General features: G+C 33.6%; 2 protein-coding genes and 1 long non-coding RNA gene across 8 annotated transcripts in view; 1 reads left to right on the top strand and 2 right to left on the bottom strand.

The window, feature by feature from the left end:
* Positions 1–753: 753 nt before the first annotated feature.
* Positions 754–18736, bottom strand: LOC106791601 (carbonic anhydrase 2). 2 transcript variants are annotated; one of them, XM_014757345.1, is made up of 8 exons: positions 18155–18736; positions 10096–10296; positions 8103–8224; positions 7155–7250; positions 5097–5211; positions 4573–4671; positions 2267–2445; positions 754–2096 (listed from the first exon to the last, which is right to left on the bottom strand). In XM_014757345.1, exons 1-8 carry the CDS (start codon positions 18192–18194, stop codon positions 2028–2030), a joined length of 921 nt encoding a protein of 306 aa, XP_014612831.1. In that variant the 5' UTR covers positions 18195–18736; the 3' UTR covers positions 754–2027. The 2 variants fall into 2 exon arrangements, with proteins under 2 accessions (XP_014612831.1, XP_014612832.1); XM_014757346.1 differs by lacking the exon at positions 4573–4671 and having other exon boundaries at positions 18155–18735.
* LOC106791602 lies at positions 4678–8095 on the top strand. The gene is made up of 3 exons (XR_001382199.1): positions 4678–4771; positions 6663–7271; positions 7473–8095. It is a non-coding gene; the product is annotated as an uncharacterized LOC106791602 (long non-coding RNA).
* Positions 18737–19999: 1263 nt separating the features above from the next.
* Positions 20000–24181, bottom strand: part of LOC106791598 (dystroglycan-like) — a 49806-nt gene continuing 45624 nt past the window's right edge. For all 5 annotated transcript variants that reach the window (XM_014757337.1, XM_014757336.1, XM_014757335.1 and 2 more), the window contains one exon: positions 20000–24131. In XM_014757337.1, the coding sequence (XP_014612823.1) occupies positions 23908–24131 (224 nt within the window). In that variant the 3' untranslated portion in view covers positions 20000–23907. The remainder of the gene's footprint in view (positions 24132–24181) is intronic.

The raw sequence follows: 24181 nt of genomic DNA, 5'->3' as shown, positions 1-24181 counted from the left end.
AGATGGCGTTACTTAAAATTTTCAACTGATTTATTTATTTGGCTCTTACTATTGTAAGTAAGCTTCACCCGTGTCCTTTTGTTTTATCTTGGAAGTTTGACGATTTAGTAAGTTCGCGGCGGCCCAAATCTTTCTCTTTGTGACAAATTCGAAACATCATTTCTTAGTATACGTTACTGTAATACTATACTCATTGTACAAAGGTGATTATTTAAAGAAAATGCGCTAGAAGTTTTACCTTATAAAATGATAGGTAAATGATAAGTATGGAATTCGCGTTAGGAACGCTCTTGTTTTTTTCTTCTTTTTTATCGCAAATTTCTATACAAGATATTACTAATTATTACTTATATTATATAATTATTATTCTTTATGGAGGTTTGTCATCGATCGAAATACAATAATTGAAAAACGTTAAGTCACTCTGTCGTATAGATGGATCGCCATGACCATACACGCAAAGACGAATATAAATACGAGAGACTGAAAATTTTCAATTCAGTCAACTAACATAAAATGAATACACTAACCAACACCAACCCAATGGTGAGAAGTATAAAAGCTTATGCGTATTGATATGGATTAGGTGCATAGTAGGAGGACAATGCATCTCTTTAGATGCAAAAGGTAGTAAATAACCTTAAGCAAGCAGCAAAAATGATAAGACAGTATGTAAACTCTCTAGTAAAATATGGCACATTTTTCATATGCTTAACATTATTTACTGTCGCGGAAGGAAAATCAACACTTCTCTTAAATTAACTCAATTTTTAAATTACTCAATTTTCATTAGTTTAATCATGCGAAGTTATTTTTTCATTTCTATATCCATTAACATCGACCGAGTATTCCATCGCATTCCATACATCCATACATATTATGTAAATAGACTAGAACTATTTCTATAAAATGTCGTACCAGTCGTCATTAACATTTAACAAGAATTAATAAACAATGTGTTGCAATAAAAGGAACATTTTCTTTTCCTTTCTTTTTTTATTTTCTGGTTTTTTTAATAAAGAAGATCGAACCAATAATTTCTTTAGCTGTCCTTACTATTTTCATTATAATTTCCATTACGTAATGAACCTTAGTACAAATAAAATTATTGAGTTGCAATTAACGAAATAACACTTACAATAAGGTAAGAAAAAATGCAGAATAAATTTGATTAAAAATAAAAACAATTACATCGAATGAAACGTTATAAAGATTATTGACAATGGAAAAGAAAAATGACGAGGCCAAACCTATGATCGAAGACTTCACAAATAGAGTTACATAAACTATATTCTTTCTATCTCGCAAACACAAAGATTGTCATATATTCATTATTGATAAAATATATATGCACGCGCAATGATATTAATGAAATAATATTAATAAAATAATATTAATTGCACCTGAAGAAGAGAACAATAATTTATCACGAGTTTTTCTCTCATTGATTTAATCTAAATATAATATTATTTCTTTAGCACTGACTATACACAAAAGAAGCATCGTGCCATTGACATACTATACTATACACAATATATACCCAAAAGTGCGATTAAAACAATTTCCAATTTACTACCTATTAAATATCTAATATATCTAAATAAAAATCTTAAAATATTATAAAGTATTCAATATTTAACAGTTATAAAAAAGAATTCATATATTGAAACTTTGACTTAATAGACTCGTATATTTTCTCTCATCTCATTTCATCTCTATCGCTCTCTCTTTTTCCTCTTATTTAAGAATATTTGTTCATTTTTATAGAGGTACATTTTTGCTTCCTGCAGAGATCAAAGATGACTCATTTTTGAGGAACACAACAAGGCACGTTTTTACGTAAATAGATTACGAAAGAAAGTTCCGTATTATCGATTTCAAACTTTAACATCGATTATGATCGTTGGTAGTTGGAATCCTTGCAATGATCCTTGCGTCACCCTTGCGTCACCCTTGCGTCACCCTTGTGTTATTCTTCTAACGATCGACAAGAAACATTTTCGTTAGACGAGAGGACCGAGAGAAGTTTAAAGGCTGCCGCATTCTCTTAACACGCGATTTCCTAACGGCAGTGGCGGACGGAAATTGTTGATCACCTGTAAGGAGAAAGGTAAAACGATTAATTGAAATGATAAATTATTGTATATGAAAAAAAAACAAATGTTAACCGTACCAATAGAGATGAAGGAAGTATCAACTGTTACTATAGAATACTGCTAATATAGAATAATATAGAATAAATAATAGATTGAAAAAAATATCTTACTACTCCGTGATTCTCATGACAAGGACATTCCTCTCCACGAGGAAATTTTCGTAAATTACGAAAGATGTTGAGCTGGTGATGAGACACTTCGATGTACTTTTTGAAGAGAATCCAAGTGACGCTCTCGTTGAACGGTGGAGTTGTCAACGATCCCAAATATGTCCAATAACCGTTGTCGTCTGAAAGTAAACGAAAGCAAAACACAAGTTAAAAAATCTATTAAAGATGGAATTTTAAGAAATTCATGTTAGAGTTAACGTATACATACATATGTACGTTATTTTATTAGTCAGAAAATAAGTGTGCAAAGTGCAACAAAACCATAGATTATTACATCGAGCTACGATTAATTCGTACGATGAACGTATCAACGTTTACTTATCAATGTAAGAAGAAAAAGTTATAATAATAAGTTAACAAAACAAGAAACATTAGATTATATAATGTCTGCAATGAAACCGTGTACGTATTAATGAAACAGTAACGTTCTGGATAAATTGTGATCCACCCCATTCTCCTCGTTAAGCAATTTAAAGAAAAAATCGATTAATAGTCGGGTAATAGAGATGAGGGTAAATCTATGAATAATTGTTAGTTAATGTTTCCTTCATATATAGTATTATATATATCTCGCCTCGAATGGAAGATAAAAATGTAATTTTATTTTTAATACCACTTACTTAATACCATTTATTAATCAGAAAAGTGATGACGCCGTTGATAATATAAACGAAGCAATCCAATAAGGTGACAATAAATACAATAGAATAAAATTATGATTAAATGCGATAGGATCGACGAAGAAAATTCTAATCGGTTAGACGATGGACTACGTTACAGTGATTATTAATGAAATTACATTATTAAGATAATGTATCTATCTCGAAATAATATTAGTATCCTCTAGGGTTTGCGAAAATTATAAACGTACGTCCAAGCCGAAAACCATTCGTTTCTCATGCAAGGATTCAATTTATTCGTTATTTCGTAATATGTCGTGATAGAAGAAGGAATGTCATAATAAAATGATCAATTAGATCAATCAAGCGAATGAAATGATGAAAATATTAAAAGAGGCCAAAATACGATCAGAAGTGGCAATGCGTGTTAACGCTAGGTTTACGGATATTTTTTATATACTTATTTCTGATAAACAGTTGCATTTAAGCTACAGTTGCATTAAGTATACAAAAAAATCAAAACTTCAACAGCTTTTTTTCTGAAAATTGGCTTCGCATTTTGATAAAATACTTTACCACGATAACACCCTATTAGTATACTACTAATATATCAAAGCTCGTTAAAATCCGTGAGGACACAACCGACCAAGGTCTCCTTGTTAGACATATTTAGTTGATAAGGAAGAAGCTATTTGTCAAAATAGTGCAATATTGAATTTCACAATAATATTACTAATTCACAAAATACATTATTATTTTCTTAGCTGCACAAACTAGTAAGAGCAGAAACTTCTAAAAGTCTTTACACTATGACTGCAATTCGCATTCAGTGATTTTTTCTTTCTTCCCTTTTATGCATCAGTACTTTACAACACAAATACATAGGACATAACCGGTGATGCTTATCTAGCTTATCAAAGCTAATTTTAGATAGCGGGATCGATGTATTACCGTTGCATTGTATATGTTTACAATTGACAGAATTACATTCTCGAGAAACTACGTCTTTTATCACGTTCATATTTATTACTGTCTTAATGTTTGCACGGATGAAACTAATTTAATAACATTTATGCTTACATATTACGATCGCGTGAAATTGACGCATATTCGTAGACATAGATACATCACATTGAAAATTGCAATATTAGTAAAACTTTGGTAGAAAATAAACGATAGCCGTTTTTCGTAGAAAATTTTAACGATTTTTGTAATTTTCCTCATGAAATTGGAAACATGTCCCGTAAACCCAGTGTTAAAAATAGACGAGTGCAAGAAATTCACTTAAAAAAGGACATAACAACCGACGAGCGATGGTTTTTTTTTTATACACACAAGTGAAAAATAAAAACATCCAAGAAGAAAAATAAGTTTGGAAAATTCCACTCCAAGGCTGACAATGAAATTTCACAATGATCGATCGCGATATGCTTCGAGCGTTCTCCTTGATTTTTTCCTTTCTCTCTCTCTCTCTCTCTCTCTCTCTCTCTTTATCTCTCTTTGCATTCTCACTTTTGAACGATCAAAAACGAAAAGAAAAAATAACGATGGAGATACGGTCGAGCGCGGAACTCACGATTGAAACGAAGTACACATACATATGTAGTTCAAGGCATTCATACAAACCTTGAAAATCCAATTTGTTCTCGTGACGTATGATTCGGTCGGCCCAACGCATACACGGATTAGCGCATCTCTGCGTGTTGGCTCGTCCACCGCCGCGCACTGCATGCGCATTTACGGTGCGAGTGTATATACATTATTAGTGCATTTCATTAGTTGACAGTAGCTTATTATCGCATTTCAGAATCGGAAGCGTCAATTGGTACGTCTCTTTTTCTCTCTATTTTTCATTTTAAAAGACCCCTGATAGTCGACGATATTAACTTTGACTTGTTAGTAAGGACTAAACTAATTCTACGTTTATCGTCGACCACCCATTCGTTTATCTCGTCGTTTAAAAATAAATCTAATTATAAATGCCAAGCTAAAAGACTAATGTAAGCAGATAATTGTTATAAAGAAATACTTTCTTTTTTTTTTTTACCAACAACTACGATAAATAATATTGTTTTTTAATAACACAACTATGAACCGTTCTTAATTGATCTAAACGTCAGATATTTGAAAAGATTTTTTATTAAACTCACCGGGAAGTAACTTGCTGGGATCAATGAGTTCTGCTATTTCAACAATTTCGTCCTTATGAGAAACGTATGGCAATAAACGAGCGATCTTATCCATCTCCTCGTGGGTTTTGCCAACCTATAAAAAAAAAATAAGATGGATTAAAAATCCCTTAGAAAAGAAACCTCATTTTCGTGACATTTAATAAAATTAATTAGTGTATAATCATCAATGAAGTTTATTTTTCTACGTTTATTTGATCGAGCATGAACGCTTAAGCAGTCAGCAATCGATTTTAAAGGCGTGCTCATGTTTATTAAGTCGACGATCTAAATGTTAGGCCGACTAACGTACGACGACGAGTTCTTTTGATCTATAAGTTATAAGAAATTTCTCGTCAAATAAGCTAACCGTTCCTAGTTCGTAGTGTACACTAAAAGAAGAGAGAAACTCATAAAGTATTTCTACGCAGAGACGATTGGAAATCGATTAGTCGTCTACCAACGATTTTTCTATCCTGCGAAAATGATATTGAAATATTGTTAAATGTTTATATAAATACTTTTGTATAATATAATACTTTTTCTTCGAATTGTTTTTTTTTCTTCTTTTTTTCCTCTCTCTCGGCCTCTCCATCTCATAACGGGAAAAATTATACTCTTTATAAAATGTCGTGTTTTATTTTCTAATACAATTTCTATTACAATTACGCAGTTGTTAATCGATATACATTAGAAACGTATGACATTAGATTCGATTGTTCTTTATGTTGACTTATTTATTCATTAAATTGCGATCGTATTGCTACATCTAATTATGCGATTTGTATCTAACAATAAATAAGTATTGTATATAATTGAATGCGACATCGATAGAATTCAAGTGTGTCACTCTTCTATACGGACCATATGTTACATTTAATTGGCGATTATCTAACGATCATGATCGTCGTTTTACGAATCGTCGATGTAGTTGTAACCTATCGTCAGAAATCTTCTTAATTGCATACTAAGGATAAGTTTAGTTATACACGATACGTTAACATTCGATAAAAGATATTAACGTAAAGAATATCAATGTGCTAGTTTGGCAAATGAAAAACAAATCAGAATAAATTCTAGGAAATATCTTCCATCGATACAAATTGTAATCTTAGAAATTTTCTTTTTCAACGAGCGATTCCGCAAGACCACTTATCAAATTGCATCACGTGTTATGGTACGCGTATAATACGGACGTAAATTCTAATTTGTAAATTCAATATATTCCCGGTTCGATAAATCCAAAATTTTGTTTTACCCCTTGGAAATATTATGCAACGAATATAGAAACTATATGAACGCTAACTTTCGTTATATGATTCGTAATAAACGAACGGTATTCATACCTGATTACAGTAAGTACAGTTTCGCGTCATGAAAAAAATTAAAATTACGCGAAAAAAATAACAACCTGGTTTTTCTTTTTCAAATAAATTATGTACATCGTGACTATATCCTATCTTCTCTCGAATTTTCACGTATCTATGTGAAAATCTCATTTGTCCATCGATAAACGTTGTTGTAAAGGAAATTTCTTCTCTTTGACAGCAAGTATTACAACAATGGCCGTGAGAAAAATCGATCCTTCCGGTGTGGTGGTACGCGAGGAACAGAAAGTGAGAAAGAGCGTTGGACGAAGGAAATGATCGATTTAAATTCCATCCGGTGCCCGGTGATCGTTCCATCCGCGTTACGATGTATCCATGCTCGCATGGAAAAGCAAATTTTCTTGCAGTTTTGAAGAATCCTAATGCTTAACGTCTTTCGCCGTACAAACGTTTACGTAATCGTCTATCAAGCAATACTATTAACGTCGCCACTGTTACGGATTCTGCTTATAGAGAGCTTCAAACTTACTTACGTAAAAGCTTTAAATAAGCATTTGTGTACGTACACCTGCATAAGAGGGCATCCGTAGAAAAAAAAAAAAAGATACGGTGCGAGACAGTTTTGATAGAGAATCTAAGTATAATCGTGTCTGGAAAGGGCTTCAAGAGAGAGAGAGAGGGAGAGAGAGAGAGAGAAAGAGTGAAAACTGACCTTGAGAAAGACACCCAACACCGCAAGACCGTCCGATGCTTTTGCAGCTTCCGCAAATGTCTTGTACTTGCTTGTGTTCCAATGAACCAAATGGAGCTAAAAAGATCAACAGAATAAGTAAGTGCATTTGAATTTCTATTTCAATGAATTTTTACGTAACACATAACTAAGAGAAAATAATGTTAATTGGTTATCGTGAAACAGCGTGTTTATTAATAATAATAGTCGATTGTATGTTGAAGGTAAGATAGTAATGATAAATCGTTTAGAAAATATTCTCGTTGATCTCACTGATTTCTTATTTACAATATTTTACAGGTAATACAGGCCGTAATACCTAAGAGTTACTCTGTTCGTTGGTCGTCGCGTAAAGACAAATAAAAATACATAAAAACTACTTACATACATATCTTATTGTTAGAAGAAAAAGTCTAGGATTAGAAGTAAACTCGTAAGTTCGAGCGAGCGACCGCGACGTGATTCATGCTCCACGTGAAATGAATTAACAACACGATACACGAGACTCGACGTCGATCGCTAAACCGAGACAACAACGACGACCTACAACCTACTTCTTCCTCAAATCTTCTATTTTTTACTCGTAGAAAGAATTTTGATGAAAAAGTGTCGTCTATCAATAGAATGAAATGCAAACAACGAAACTTTTCCTCCGTTTCTAATAATTCTATATGTTAACTATATATTGCATAAGGTCAAAGTGTCGATATATAAATTTATAAATTAAAATTTGGAATGTAAAAATAAACATTTCGATGATTTTTTTTTCGCGCGCAAGTATTTTTAATTAATTATTAAAAACTTTATTATTCTCTCCATTTTAAACGTCAAGTTTAACACTTTATAGTTTTTAGGTAAATGCTTAAAAAATTCTAATAACGTGATTTAAGTAAAGATTATGCAAAAAATATAGAGAATTCGTAGAAATACCTCGCCAGCAAAAGCCTGACCATCTACAGTATGTTCGGAACCTCTCGAGTCGCTGCATCCCCAATGACAATGATATTGTTCAAGCTTGTAAATGTCATCCATTAGAGGTCCACCGCTTAAAACTGCAATTTTAATTCGAATCTTTAAATGAAAGAAATCAAAATAAAATCAATACAGTAGTATAATAAGATTTTTTTTTTTTCGTATAAATATGCAAATAATATGTATATGAGCGAACGATAAATACTATAAAAGAATATTTCAGTTTAGAACTGTGTAAAAGTTTGGTCTAAAAATACATGCATGGAAAAAATAAATGTCCAAATTGACGCATTTCTGACATTGCTGTTGAAGTCGATCTTGGGATAAAAATAGAAGAAGTAAGACATAAATATAGTAAGTCGGAAAAATTCGGTAACGGAAAGTAAAGAGTAAGCAACAAGACTTAATAATTGTAAGAGATGGATCAAAAATAATAAGTACATAAAGTATTAGTGTATTGTTAATATTAATTATAAACTATTATATATTATTTATATATTCTTATTGTTCCTCGTTTCCTCATCCATTTTCGATCGATTTCCTCACAATTCTACGGCTTGATTTAACTGGAATATTCTCTTAAGACTCTGGTAATATCTCTGTGACGTTTCTATTATATACAGGATGCACTTGATTAGACTAACGATACTTGCACAGATCCCGTATGGGGGCAATAATGCAATCAAAAAAATAAAGACTGTGCTCATTTTGGTATGTCGGTTGAGATTCTTTACGAATGACAATATATTTAAAAGAATCGTATGAAAAATGTCAATTAGATATTTTACAAATCGATTAATTATTCGACATTGTTGAAACTGTACCATAAAGTAAAACGATATAGAAAGTTACTCAAGTGATACGCATAATAGTAGACATCTTTGTCCTCATTTCGAAGACGGCACACCTAGTATGACCGCTTAAATAAAAGGTGATTTTTAGAAATTTTTTTAAACAAAACTACTGCATGAAATATTTCCAAATTTAGAGGATATATTTATACATAATTAACGAATATTCACTAAAATTTTCAAATGAAAAAAGGTAATTTTCAGCGATAATTTTCGCTATCTCCCTGAGCGGCTACTCTTTAGAAGGCTGTAATTCTAAAACTATTTAAAATATTTATTTGAAATTTCAGTATGTTCTTTTTAAAGATATAGACTATCAAAATATGCAAAAAAAAAATTAATTTTTTAAAAATTTCACACTAGGTGTGCCCCTTAAGTTTTATAAATATTTTATTGACGCAATTTGGAAAATGTTCATATAGAAAGTAAAGTTTTATTTTTAACTCGCTATACTATATAAAACAAACGAAAAGATCTATTGGACGAAAGAATGTATTTAATTAGTCATGCCGAGTAACAACATTGGAAGAAAAAAGTATACTTCGCGATCTTGGAGTGAAAAATATTAACATATTCTAAAGCGATTGGTCACGGGGTAAAGGAACTCTATATTCACAAGGATCTTGCATTCGAGTACCAACACTTAGATGTCCACGAGAAGTGACCACAATGTGTTACAACGAGACACCCTACTTGGCGTTTCCTCCTCCCTTTTCCACTTTCCCCCTTTATTCTTTTTAGGTCTCTCACGATGCAAGCGTCAGGAGGCGATTACAACCGACAACATTGAATTGCAGATCGTAGAAAATGCAAATCTCGATGACGGTGGTAGTGGGGTGAGGATAGGGGGGTGAGGATAGGGGGGCTAGTGGTGGTGGTGTTGGTGCCCGTAAGATTTGCGATGGTCGTGCAAATCATGATTTGAATATAGTATATATGATTTCAGTCGTGATTTGAATATGTAAGATCGAACGCGCGCGTATTCTTTTGTAGAAAAATATTCTACCAATAATCCTCATTCGCAGCAGGTGAATTTGAAATTAAAGAGAAAGAGAAAGAGAAAAAGAAAGAGAGAGAGAGAAAGAGAGATAATAACTTACGAGTGCCATCACCATCGGTATCGACTCTCCAACAATATCCTGGATTGACCAATTTTCGGGAAGCTGTGGCAGGATATTTCCAACGAAGAGGTTTGCTACTTAAAGCCTCGTGGTCGGATTCTACCCGATCGGTTTCTATATTCACCGGGCTCTGTCTCGAACCCGCTGCCATTGGGAATTTCTCCACCCACGTGCTGGGTCCTGTGGAAAAAGAAAATATATATATATATATATATATATATATATATATAACTTATTATACTTTTTTTTTTATCGCAAAAGCAATTAGCACGTATTAAATTATATCCTTAGTAATTCGTGGCAAATCTTTCTAATCTTATCAGCGAGAGTGTTAAAAAAAACGTAGCTCTCTTATCTCGAAGAAAAAAAAGAAATAAAAAAAGAATAAAAAGAAGGAAAAAGAAACAACGGATCTATGCATTTAGAGATATCAATATAATACGGATTTAAAAACGACGTATGTACGGTTAGAGTAATATACCAAATAGAGAAACGGATTGAAAATCTCGAGACAACGAACAAATTATCATAATTAGATAGTCCCTAAGAGGAAGACGCTAATGTCAAGATACTTGATGACTTTTCAGTCTATCCTATAGCTTTTATTGTAATAATAGTGGGGCATTTGGAATGGGCATACTTATATATGCGAATTAGCTAATCGAAAAAGAAGAAGAAGAAGAAGAAAAAAAGGTCAATGTGCTTTAGAATGCGATTCGCATCGTATTCGGCTCGTATTCGCTCGTATTCGCTCATATTCGCTCGTAATTCGCTCATAATTCGCGTAGAATAAAGAGTCACATGCTCCGTGTTCAAACTCGACGAAATTGTTATCGGTTACGTGTGTCACGCTGATTCCCATTAATTTCTTCTTATCAACGCTCGTGATTCATCCCGTTCTTGAGGTCTCGACGTTTCTTTTCTCCCTTTGAAAGAATCAACTTTTTAAACTCTTTTAACGAGATCAAACACACAAGGACAGCAGAAAAAAGTTTTCTCATACAGGAGAAGGAAATGAATGTAATTAAATAAAAGTATTTCTTGACAAAACAATTGAATTTCGAAACTTGCTTTTTCCTGCTTTTCAAGGTCGTTGTTACCGTACCTCGGTTTCAAGGGTATTCTCGAGTCTGACACAATATCGATGATGAAATCATAGTCACGTGCGAAGAGAGTCGCGCGTCATTAATTTGCTAATCGGTGAGAACCCAATACTAAAAGCCTTTGAGTCTTTATGCGATTGCGTGAAATATGAATTGTTGATCTGTTCTAAGCTTCCCGATAAAATTGATCGTACTATAATCGTGCATCGATTCTTATCCGTCTTATCTCGTTGCCAATATTTTCATAACGCATAACGGCGAAAATACAATACGTTTTTAAACTCTCGATACAAGTGCATAAATAGAAAATTTGTATTCTATATTTTGTCTTAAATAGTAAAGGTTATCGGCAATATTCATATTTCAAGTTTATTCGTAATTTATTGCAGATTATACTCAACTAGTAATTTAAAGTCATGGTCATTTTCTTTTTTAAGTGAATGTTGTTAATCGTAACTTTAGAGATTGACATAATCAAACATACTTATGTCTATATAAATGGATATCTATTATCTGCATCTATGCACTCGCGTAGATATTTCGTGTACACATTTCGACTTATGCTAAATATTTAGTTACTTTGACGTTATTATAATAAATGCAATAAAGATAAATAGAAATGTCGTCGGTTGTCCGAGGTTAGAAGGATTGAACAACCGAAGCACGTTCGGAGAGTTACAATTCCGTATGGGGGAGTAAAAAAGAAGCCTTGTATGAAGGAAGAAGATTTCCATTTCGGTAGGTCGTGATAATCGGGAACGACGAGGGGAAACGACGAGAAGAAACGACGAGGAACGATGAAGAAACGATGAGAAACCGGTTCGGTGCTTCTAGTTCTCTTAGCTTTCTCGAGAACGGAGAGTTGTACGATCGGTATATGTATGTAGAAGAGGACAGAGGGATAAAGAACTTTGTTCTACACTCTTTTATTAGATACATATAACCACATTCACATTGAAGATCTTGACAGAGGCCTTGACGAGTGCAGTTTCGTTGACCGACTTTCCGCGAATGAATTAATATGACTTAAATCTTACTATTCTGCCATACCAGAAAGATAATATTGTTAAAGAAAACACAGTATGTCAGCATATACATATCTAATATTATTTTCCCTCATAATTAGATCACTATCCAAAGATAAGCGGAAATAAATATCTTAAAGTATACCTCTATACGCGACATAATTCTTCTTCATTTTGTGCTTTTCACTCTGTGATGTAACGAATATTACTGTGTACGAGTCGGTAGTAGTTTTGATAACGTATATTATAACGCTTATTATAGCGCTTATTATAACGCTTATTATAACGCGTATATGGCAAAGATTTTGTAGAAGAATCTATGTATGTAGCTGCGATTCTTATTCGTAGTATTAATAACATATCCTCAATCAGTTACGAGCGACAAATATACGAAATTAAATATACTACAATATATTTATATATTTCAGGTATAGTATAGAACAAGAATTATGAAGCTATTCCTAATTTCATAGCGATCAACCTTGTTAAATTTTCGTTTATTCAACCTTCCTGACAATGAATCAGCTGATTACAAGGAAAATTGTTAAATGTGACAAGTAGCAATCGATCGATCAATCTATATATATATATATAAATAACTGCTTTTTATGTTTCTTATTTTTTTATGACCTTGTATCCGACACGGTTAAAACGTTCCACGCAATAAGAATAAATATTTACATTCTTTTTCGATCATTTAGTCAAGTAAAAATATTATTACAAGATAGTCCTAATTAAATAATTTCATATAAATCATTTCAATGACTTATTATTAGTTTTGTACTAATTCCTATAATTTATATGATGTTCAAAAATCTCTCTCTCAAAAATACAAAAATAAAAATATAATATGTAAAAAGATTGTGAGCGACTGTTAATATGCTGTTTAATAATAAATAAAGTTGGCCATTTAAAGAATATTAATCATTACAAGTTTCGCGATATTATTTACGATCGAATCATTCGACCATTTGAATGAAGTTTAAGATTATATTATTATAGATAATATCGTGGCACATGATCAAACGATTGACGATAAAAATGATTTAAAAGGATGCAAACTTCTATGAATATATTTCAAAGAGGCGCACGGAACGTGTGTGTTAGGTTATGAAAGCAAAATGCGCGCTCTTCAAAAACGCGTGAGCGATCCTACGACAAATAAAATGTGAGTAATAAGAGCCGTTCCTTTTATGCAAAGACAGGAAAAGCGCGGGCGTGTAACTCATCCGCAATCTCCTCCATTATCGATCGTTTCTCGATCATTTCTATTCTAAGCACCTATCTTTTATTCTCTCTCTCTTTTTTTTTCTTCCCGCTTCTTTTACCATAATCTCTTTCTAACCTTAACGTTTGTGTTGATACCATATACTCGGGTACGGTCAACTTAAAAGTATTCACGTATCCACACAGCTACTAAACAAATACGATCGCAAATTATACGAATTAAAAGTTAATTATTCGAAGCACGCGTTAGAGGATTGCTTATTTAATGAGCTAATCAATGTTAAGCATCAATTCGTTTTACTTTATACGGCTCTTTTTGTTTTCCTACGTGGCCTTTGTCTTTCCGCGCTCATTAAAAAACGTGAAGCTTTGGTTTCCTTAAAGAATAAATATGAAAAGAATTATAAACTCTTTTAGAGAAGACAAAGGAAATATTTTTCTTATTTTACGACTTTTTTGGTTATATACATTGAATGATTGGATGAGATTTAATGTTAGAATCATTGGTCATAAGTTAGGGTTATATGAAAACTGTGAGTATCTGTTAAAAAACGTATACAGTTACGCTTGAACTATTGATATAGTGTATTTTGAATGGAGAAAATCTAGAAACAAATACATTAATATATCTTAATTAGATATTTAATGAGTTTTATTTGAAAGCTTTATTTATAACAAGTGAATTAAATTGACAAGTAAGAAAATAATCAGAAACAAAAATACAGAAAACGCCCGTCACTAAACGACGTATTGATATTACTGTAAAAAGAAATTTTTTAAATTAGAATCAATTTAATACTAGTAATACAAAGTACATTTGTTTAAAAATGACATATCTATTGCTACACTTTGAATATTAAACAATTTTGATAAGATATTTTTTTATTAGACGAAAATTTTCAACAGAAAATCATTACTGGCCAGGAACGTTAAACATTATTTTCGTATTTATTTAATTCACTTCTTATTAACAAAGTTTTCAAAAATAAAACTCATGAAATATTTCATTAAGACATACTAATGTATTTATTTGTAAATTTTCTTCATCCTAAAAACATCTAGTAAGCGTAACATTATATTGTATGTAGAAGCAAGTATAAAATACAATGCTTAATTGGGTGAATATTAAATCGATTAGAGTTATGATAATGGGAATAAAAAAAACACACACATTTACGTTGTTCCTACGTTGACGACATTTGATACCGATAAAAAGGTATGATAATAAAAGAATATTGTTTTGTCCTGTATCGTTATCTTTTTGTTGGCAAAAACGAGTATTCTTATTTCACGAAAACGCGAACGTATTCTTTTTTTTATGTTTCGCCGAGCACACTCAAAGATCCACATTAATCCGAGATAACAATTAAAGATCTTCGTACTTCATTACCTACCCTGAAACCAATTCTAACCAGTGGTAAAAAATGTTTTCACTAGAGAGAAAGAGAGACCATTTACGAGATGGTCTCGATTTTCTTTCCGACTTGAAAATAAGTCGAGCTTGTCCTTAATACGTTAGGTTAAGTAACTGAACGAATACGCTCGGGCTAGCACTTGGAATTAATTTCAATTAATACCGATGGTTAAAATACATATTCGCATCGACCCATTTAGGTAACTTAACGAAACTACTGGTGGCGTTTTAGTTATAATTTTTTCGTTGGCTACGTCGTGATCGTTCGATCTGCCAACAATTTTTTTTGATTTGCATTTCAATCTGCTTCCCGATCATTTCCACAAAAGCGAAATTTTATTATAAAAACGCTCGACCCACGATCCAAACCACTGGGGATAAAAATAAACGTAGTAGAACAGTTGGGAAGAAAATTTACTCGAAATATAACTTTCTGCAAAAGGTTTTTTTTTCCTTTGGAAGAACTTGCGATTTGGAAAGTACAATGGAATTTTAGAAGAAGTATAATAATTACGCGTGTCATTTCGATAAATTTGATGACTTGCAACATTGGATGTTTCGACGATGGGAAGATAAACAACGTTCGATGAAAAGGGTCAACAGGTTGTTGGGTATCTAACAAAAGCATCCCAAGCACGATCATTAGCGCGCTCCAAATAATGTCATTAACTTGGAACGTCCAAGAATTCCACGTGTCTCGTATAATCAACGCGCGATGACTTTACAAACGACGTGAGATCACTGTTTTCTTTTCGCGAGGAAAATGAATGGTGGTTACGTGAATTATACGTTACCGACGACGTTGCAATAATTTCGTGAATATACAAAGTGAATTTTATTCGAGTATACTGAGTGTTCGATAACGAAGACTTGCCGTTTGAAAGGATTGAATCAGAGAACTTAAAAAAGTGCTTTCTGGAGTCTATCTTTAGCCAATATCATAGAACAAATAAATAAGCGACTCTACTCGACAACTAGAAATAATATCTACTTGTTACTTTTAATCCTTTATTTCTTATCTTTTAAAAAGAAAAATAAAGAACCAAAATATTTCCTACGTAAACTGGTAACCGATCAGTTTTCTCTATACTCCTCTATTTGAAGATTCTAAATATTAATGTAAACCCACTAGAAAATGTGCGAATCTAAAAGGTACATAGCAATATGTTGGTTATTATTATAACTCAAATCGATATATGCATAGGTTTGTGCTGTTAACACTTTTACGAACGTATCTATCACAGTATATCTACTTATACTGCGTAAAAGATAACTTATCCAACAATGTCACCAGAGTCGATATTTGTTACGATATGAACAATACAATATTATTTAGTTATATTAAAAGATCCAACTTTGAAAATTCAATTTCTTCGTCTTTCGTAATATTAACGTTTCATATTTTGTCAATTAGATTACAATTAATAAGTCGTTAGGCTTCTTCCTCCTCGTCTGTGTATTATTTTTTCTTTTCAAAGACAAAACTTCCTCCCGTTCGTCGAATAGCTGACTTATATTCAACTTGACAAACTTCCATAAGGCAATAAAAGGAAATCATTTTCCTTTAATTACATGCAGTCAACGAAGACAAAAGAATCTTCTTTAACGAGTGACAAGTATGTGTGACTCCTGCGCAACGGAAAGTAGGATATAGAAAAAGCATACCTTAATCGCTAGGTAGTTGAAGGTAGCGCGTGACATTCGCGAGATTATTGCATGCCATTGGCTAGAAGAAGCGACTTTCTAAAGTTTCCTTGTATTGTATATAAATGACGCGTTTGCAAACTCGCGTCTGTAAACTCGCGTCTGTAAACTCGCGTCTGTTAATTTCCCCTATTCTTAGTGTGTGTACATTAAATAGACATTTATAAAAGAAATCACTTAATCGAAGCTCTTTTAGTTTGGGTAACGTGACGAGACGAAGCTAATCGTATAGGCTAATACCAAGAAGAAAGAAACGACGTTTATCTATGTATACTATATCTATATAGGCATGGAATCATAGCGTTCGCCGCCGTACTTTCAATCGCGGTCGTTTCAGAGATAGCCCCCGACAAATTGGCCCGAGATTGAGGGTGTTCAAGAGGAGCGCAGGCAGAGAGGGAGGACGGATAGGGGGAAAAAGAAAGAGAAGGATTTCGGAGGCATGCAGAAAGAAAGGGGCCAAGCAAGAGCGTCGCGACTATGATCCAATGCGAAAACTGGGTCTGCGACCTGCTGTCCTCGCGTTTGCGACCGCATGCGATACAGCGCGTATACCAAAGAACGAGCGCGTGCCTACACACTTTAACAGGGACAGGTGCATCGGCCTGAAAGCACGAAGGGAAAACTATTGATTTTCATTTTACCTTACCTACCTACCTACCTACCGAGCAAACCACTGCCGAGAAAGGAGATTACCCCCTTTCTTTGGGGGAGCGACCTACGCGAGAGAACTCCTTCCGTCAAACTTGACGAAAGTTTTTTGTCACGGGTCTTTGGCACGGCCAGTACGGCCTGGCATTCGTACAATGCCCTTTAGTTTCTTATGTCAGCTAAAACGCGTCATTAATATCCTAATATATTATCCAAACGTTTGCAATCGAAAAGAGACACATTTCTTTTTCTTTGATTATTATCCGGTTTTCTTGGTCTTTCTGTTTTCTCCCAAACTTACTTTTTCCTCACTAGGAAAAACTACCACGTTGCTATCACGTTTATTTCCCGTTATATTATTATTGTTATTTATTAACAAAAATCACATTTTTATTCTCGGCGCAAGCTCGGAAATCATAACGCGCGCGGAACGATGCTGCGCGAAATGATGCTGCGCGAAATGATGCTGCGCGGAACGAGGTTATCGCGATGTATAATCGTAAATGCGAGAGCTTCCAGGTAAAAGGATGATAATCGGAATAATTCAAATACTAGAAAATAGTATAATTTTCTAAACGGACGTCGTGCATTTACTAATCGCGCGTATAATCGATAAGTTCGGTAATACGAGCTCATTTGTGCGACTCGTAAGACGATCAAATAAACGAGCACGAGACGTGGGCATACACGTATATAAGGATACATATGTATTTAAATAGAGTAGAATATAATGCCCACCTTTTCGCTATCACAGCAGCAGCAACAGCAACAGATGTTTTTCATTTATCGCTTTTCAAATACAAAACCGACCGACAATGAAAGGAAATTCTAAGAGAAAGTACTACATTCTCCTTTTTCTTCGTGAAAGAGGTAAGAAAATATAAGGGACAAAAAATAACTAATATGAAACTTACCGTTTCGAGTCGAGTAGTCCCATTCGTTCTTGGAACCCATCGCGGATGATAAGGACTATAGATGAATTGGAAATTTAGATCCGCGTAGTTGAGATCCGAGTATAACTTGGTCCCGCTCGTTTTGTCGATTTGAACTTCTCTTTTGTTAGATCAAACAACGCGCCACCTTCCTGCTTTCTCAAAATTTCGGAAAGAAATATTTCGACCCGAAGAATTTGAAATGGTTGACGGAAAAAGAGAGAAAAATAGAGAAGGGAATTGGAACGGTCGAGAGTGTGTGCGTGCGTGCGTGCAACGTCACGGGTCAAAGTAAATGTAAATAAACTACGGAAAGCTCGAATCTTTTTGTCCGTAAAGGAGTTGAATTGGAAAATCGACTGATTGTGAGTGTACAATTTTCGGAATCGTTTTCGTTCTTCTCAATAGCAGACCTATTGTTCTTTCTTTCTCATCAGTCTCTATTGGATGGATGGATGCCTTTCGTTCCAACTCGTTCCAACTCGTTCCGACTCAACAACGACCGTGTGTGTGTCGTGTCCACTTCTTACACGAGAATTTCCACGAATGTAATGCCGGCCGGCAGCGCGTCCCTATGGTTTATAACGCGCGCGGTCATGTGACCGACACTCACTCCCACGCGCATGCGCATTATAGTATAACACGTGCAGCTTTACCCCCACTCTAATGGGGCTTGTCGAGCGCGCGTACATAAAACGAGGAAAGTGCTTGTTTTTTTTCTTTCCCTTTTATAGAATATTTGTCTGTAAGCATAAGGGAACTACCTTTTGTCAAAAAAATAAGCATTATTTTCATGAATTACTCGTTATTAATTGTCCACACATGTTGATAGCATTTATGTCTATTGTTACACGCTAAATATCTTTCAATTGAGTATCTTGGAAAAAAATATCTAACAAGTGTTAATAACAGACGACTACTTTTAATTATCCTGCGATAGTTTACAACTAACTCTTCGCCAGACCTCGGTATAAATATAATATAAAGAAAAGCAGCTGGTCGTGATCTGTTCTTTATGTCGAAGAAAAGAACGGTAAAAGGAAAACACTCTTCTGTTCTTCGAGGAAGTACGCATCTTTCTTTCTTCTTATTAAACGTCTGGTAATATTTGTCACGATAAAGTTATGTCATAGAACGTGCTTCATAAACGTCATCGTTCTGCCTCCATTATATATCAATAAAATGAATCGACTCTACCAATAAAAAATTCATGAATTCTATTAATTTCTATCTCAAAACATCCGCAAATCTCCAGTTATTTCGAGTTTATCGAAATTCGAATGTTCTCCCAATTTTCTCAATTTAATCAATATAAAACGTACTTACCTGCTGTACAACTACTCGTTGATATAATTTTATCAGACAGTATCTGTGGTGAATAAACAAACAGTTGTATTCTTTTGTGCACCAATGTTTCTGGATTTATAATAAATGAATTTATATCGTAAAAAACGTTTTCCTTGTTTTGGACGGTTAGATATAACGTACATATATACTCGCATCTTTTGAAAATTGTTCAAAGTCAGCAAAAAATGGTAAAATATGAAATTTATTCATTTGTGGCAACTGACGCAAACGACCGAACGTCGTCGCATCGCCTTCGTCCAGAAATTGTTAGCTTCGGTCTGCATTTCAATCCGAAATACATGCAACCGTGTCAATAAGAAATTGTATTCTAGCACCGACAGACATGAGCACCTTACATAATCAAATAAATTCAAAAATGTCGTATAATCGTGGTTACGTTATCGCGATCGTATAATAATCTGACTCGGAAAGAAAAATAAATTAGCTTATATAGTTCGGGAAATTATCGAGTAATACGAATTTCATAAAAACATAATGTATTTGGATACCTTGATGAAAACGACGCGAGAACTTACATTTTAATGATACAAAAAGGAGACAAGTCGTGTCTATATAGTAATTATGCTTTAAACGTAGCCCGCTCGACTTTCGAAGTATAACGATCGATTTTTTTCGCGTGACTCTCGCTCATTCCTTCCTATTCGTATGTTGTTTTTTTTTTTTTAAAAGGATCATTTTTATAGTCACGATTTCGTTTCCCTTCCTCGATGTTACAGGTTCAAATGCATCTTACCCAAAGGATTTTTCTTCGTACATCTCTACGAAAAAGCTTAAAACTTAAGACAAGTACAAAGGACGCACACGTTGTACCCTAAAATGGCTTTTTATTAACTCGTAACCTTACACGTGTTTAATATGTAGTACTTGCCATAGATACATTCCGTAAGAGTATATCATTGTTTCAATATTCCATTCATTCATCCTCGACGAGCGTGCTTGACTACGCACGTAGGCTTAAAATCATTTCGAAAACATCCTAAAATACTAAAAAATCTCTCTTCACGCGATTATCTAACCCTCCTCGTTATTTCCCAAATGTGTGTTTCAAATTCAAATGAATATTTTTCTTTGTTTCGCTTAGCGAAAAATACACCGACGCAATGACGTTTATCTTGCAGATGAAAATATCGTTGAACCTGCCGTTAACTCTATATCTAAATATATATATATATATATAAATTGTGTAAATCTCGTATGGACGATACGATAGTGTAATAAACTTGTCATTTTTTTTCTCTTCTCTTGGCAAATAATAATTTTGCATGAATTTAGTGCGTCCAATCGATAAATCATTTTACACTCTCTTAACCCTCTCGCATATTTCAAATACGAAAATGACGATGAAATTTTTCTCATATACTTATTTTACGTTAGTATATCTCCTTCGTCTATTTGCTTTTTCACATTTTGCTCGTATCCTTTATACAATTATAAAATATTTCGAAGATATACACGTATTCCGTAAATGAAGTCCTTGAACTCGGTGGTGGACCTAGATTTTCGATAGAATTCCTTGCAAACGAATATCTCCCGGCTTTCAAATCGCATCGTATCTTGTCATATACATATGTACGTATGATGATATTGTACACGACTATTATACATAATCTCCATTTTCACAATAATAAGATGTGGAGTTTAAAGAAGACGCACGAGCGATGATATGATTAAAAGCATGATATGAAAAGAACTTGTTTATCGCAGCTTGCGAAAAGATAAATTCGCTTCAGCGAATTAAACGAGAATTTTTATTTTTTTCTTATGTTTTTCATTATCTGATTAAAATACAAGAAAAGTACATACTTACATACTGCGCCTTCACTCTCTTACTTCCTAATTCATAAAAACGTATCAATAATTAAGCGTCGGTAGATAATCATTTGTCTGCTATCAAAACTAACTTTTATTATAGAATAAAGAAATAAGGAATAGTAGAAAGGAAATAAAAAATAGAAAAATAAACTACTTGTGTTTGTGTCTGTGTATATGTATGTGAGGCTTCTTAAACGAACGAAATACATCAGCCTAGTATCTTGACTGCGTACACGTAGTAAAAAATTAGTAAAAAGTTTTTCTGCGATAAACAAGAGATAATGAAAAGGACTCGATCGTCATGTTATCAACTCTCAGAGTTTACAGAGACGCGAATTAATAGATAATATATATATAGACATAATATATCTATATATATATTATTCAAGTAATTTAGCTTGCATACGAAACATCCATCTGCTATGTTACATACAATAGTTATTACCATTCACACGACTTTCATAGGAGTTTCACCCAGTATTAGCGATTTCGTTAGGATTGCGTCAGGGGGTCTGTTCGTCTGTCCGTCCGTCTGTCGGTAATGAGACGAATAAAAGACGAAACCTTCAATTTCGAGGTTGCACAGATACTTTGTTTTTTTTTTCTTTGTTCTTTCCGCTCTCTTTCATTCTTCTTATTTTTCCTTTTTTTTTTTTTATAAATCGTTTCTTACATTTCCTTTTCAAAAATATCAGGAAAAAGTATCGAGGTATCGAAGAAACACGGCTGATACGCGTTAGACATTTTACCCGTTTATCGCGTCCCGCACGTTAAATTATTAGCATTGATGTTTAGCGTTACGCTAAAATATTACAAAAATGATTATAAAACAAACTTCTCCTTGAACAACAAGCTTCCGAACACGTTCCGAATAACGTTTTCTTTTTTTTAGTGACATTGTTGATTTTTCTCCGTTCTCTTTTTCGTTAATTTTTTTCTGTTTTTTTTTTTTTCTTTTCTTTTCTTCTTCTTTTAGCGCTAACTATTTAATCTCATTCCCCATTTGTTAAATATTAATTATTTTTTGGCTTGGTAACTATGTAATATCTAAATTATATAAGGTATATTATTTGTGTATGAATGCGTTGGTATTTAAATCAATGTTAAAATCATTCGTTAACGTTGATCTAAATACATCGTGAAAATTGATTGTAATAGAAATTTGGCGAAATGAAAAGGCAGAGTTAAACTTATCTTCGGCGATAATTGTACAATTTGTTCCCAAAAAACGTCGTTGCCACGAATTGTGCGTGAAAAAGAAGAAAAAGTAGGACCGATGCTTAATTTTACACGTAAAGAACGTAATTGCTACGACGCTTGTCCGGCAGTATTTAAATATCTTTGCTTTAAATACCTCACAGACAATGTCTATCGAACAGCAAATAGGTGTATATAATATACATATACATATTTATATTTATATATATATATATATATATATATTATTATTATTATTAATATTATTATTATTATATTTTAATATTTTGTCTTTAATCTGAATGGCCTACGGCGCCAATGGAAGCATTTTGCTGTCACTTTTCAATGGCATTGCACGAATCACCAATATTTGCAAATTTTTTATCAAGGGCTCATCGGTTTTTCTTCATCTGGGACATTTATTTATCAAAACAACGATGATTCCGCTAAGCGCCAGTTCGATTAAATCTTAATGATGTTAAAGTTAATGAACGAAAAGTCGGTTCGTTAAACTGACGCTTTAAATCACCGGCTATACATCGTTAGTATAACGACTGTAGTACTTTTCTGGCAGTGTTATATGTTGCAGATACGATTAAAAGTTTCCTTAGAGTTATCGAATACTTCTTGAAGAAACTTGATCGATTTGTCAAGGTATATTAGGGCAATAAGCCGTAGATCTAATAGGCGCAAGTACGCGATAGACTTGTACGCTTATTGCTTAGAAAAATGGTACTGATTACTAAAATACGAAAGTCGTTGCTGTCTCTTGAGCATTATTTCGAATAAAAGTATACCTTGTCGTCGTCCTATCACTGTTGCTGCTGTTGCTGCTGCTGCTTCTACAATGATCTAAACTAAATTTACTCTTTCAATCGGAGCAGTGAATCCTTCTCTACAGTTTGAATTCGTTACGAAAGGCAACGTGTGATTTGTATTCCATACTCCTTAAAAAATACTTTTTCGATAAATGAAATAGAAAAGAAGATTCAATGAAATATGTTAATGGAGGTTATAAAAGTTTGTTCTTAAAGTTCATGTTAAACGTAAGGCCAACGTTTCAGTTTAAACTTGTAGTTATAGTGACAATCCATTTGTCCGTAGTATAAACGTAATAAGTAAAAACGTGCAAGTAGATACTTCTCGCGAAGAAATCTTTCAGGTTCTTATGTGATACCTCGTGCAAGAAAAGTTCAAGTTCAGTGATCGCTGTAAACGTTTAGAGCCCCGTAATTTTCAACGTTTCCGCCAAACTGAGATTTCTTGTAAGAATCCTTTTGCTTTTGCACGTGTATCGGTGATGCATCTCCGAGCATAGCTAACATATATTTGCGCGTAGGCGAGTGCACTGCATTTTGTTAGGGAGGCACGTACGGGGGCGGTTTTCTGTACGTCGGCGTAGGCTTTGGACGATTTTGTCGATTCGTATCGCGATTTGTCGCGAACGGCGGTGGCGGTTGGTAAGGCTCCTCGGAATTTTCTTTTGGTAACATTGGTACGTCAGCGCCGTCTTCGCTTTTTTGATATTCCGGGGGTGGAAGGGGTGGTTTCTCTTCCTTCAGGATAACGGGCGACTTGTTGCCTGATATATCATAGATTAAACAAATAGGTTATCACACAGATAAAATAGAA

Source organism: Polistes canadensis, unplaced genomic scaffold, assembly GCF_001313835.1.
Source record: "Polistes canadensis isolate GaletaPanama2010 unplaced genomic scaffold, ASM131383v1 scaffold_324, whole genome shotgun sequence".
Lineage (NCBI taxonomy): Eukaryota > Metazoa > Arthropoda > Insecta > Hymenoptera > Vespidae > Polistes > Polistes canadensis.
The sequence above is the reverse complement of the archived record's forward strand: the minus strand, read 5'-3'. Positions and strand labels throughout refer to the sequence as shown.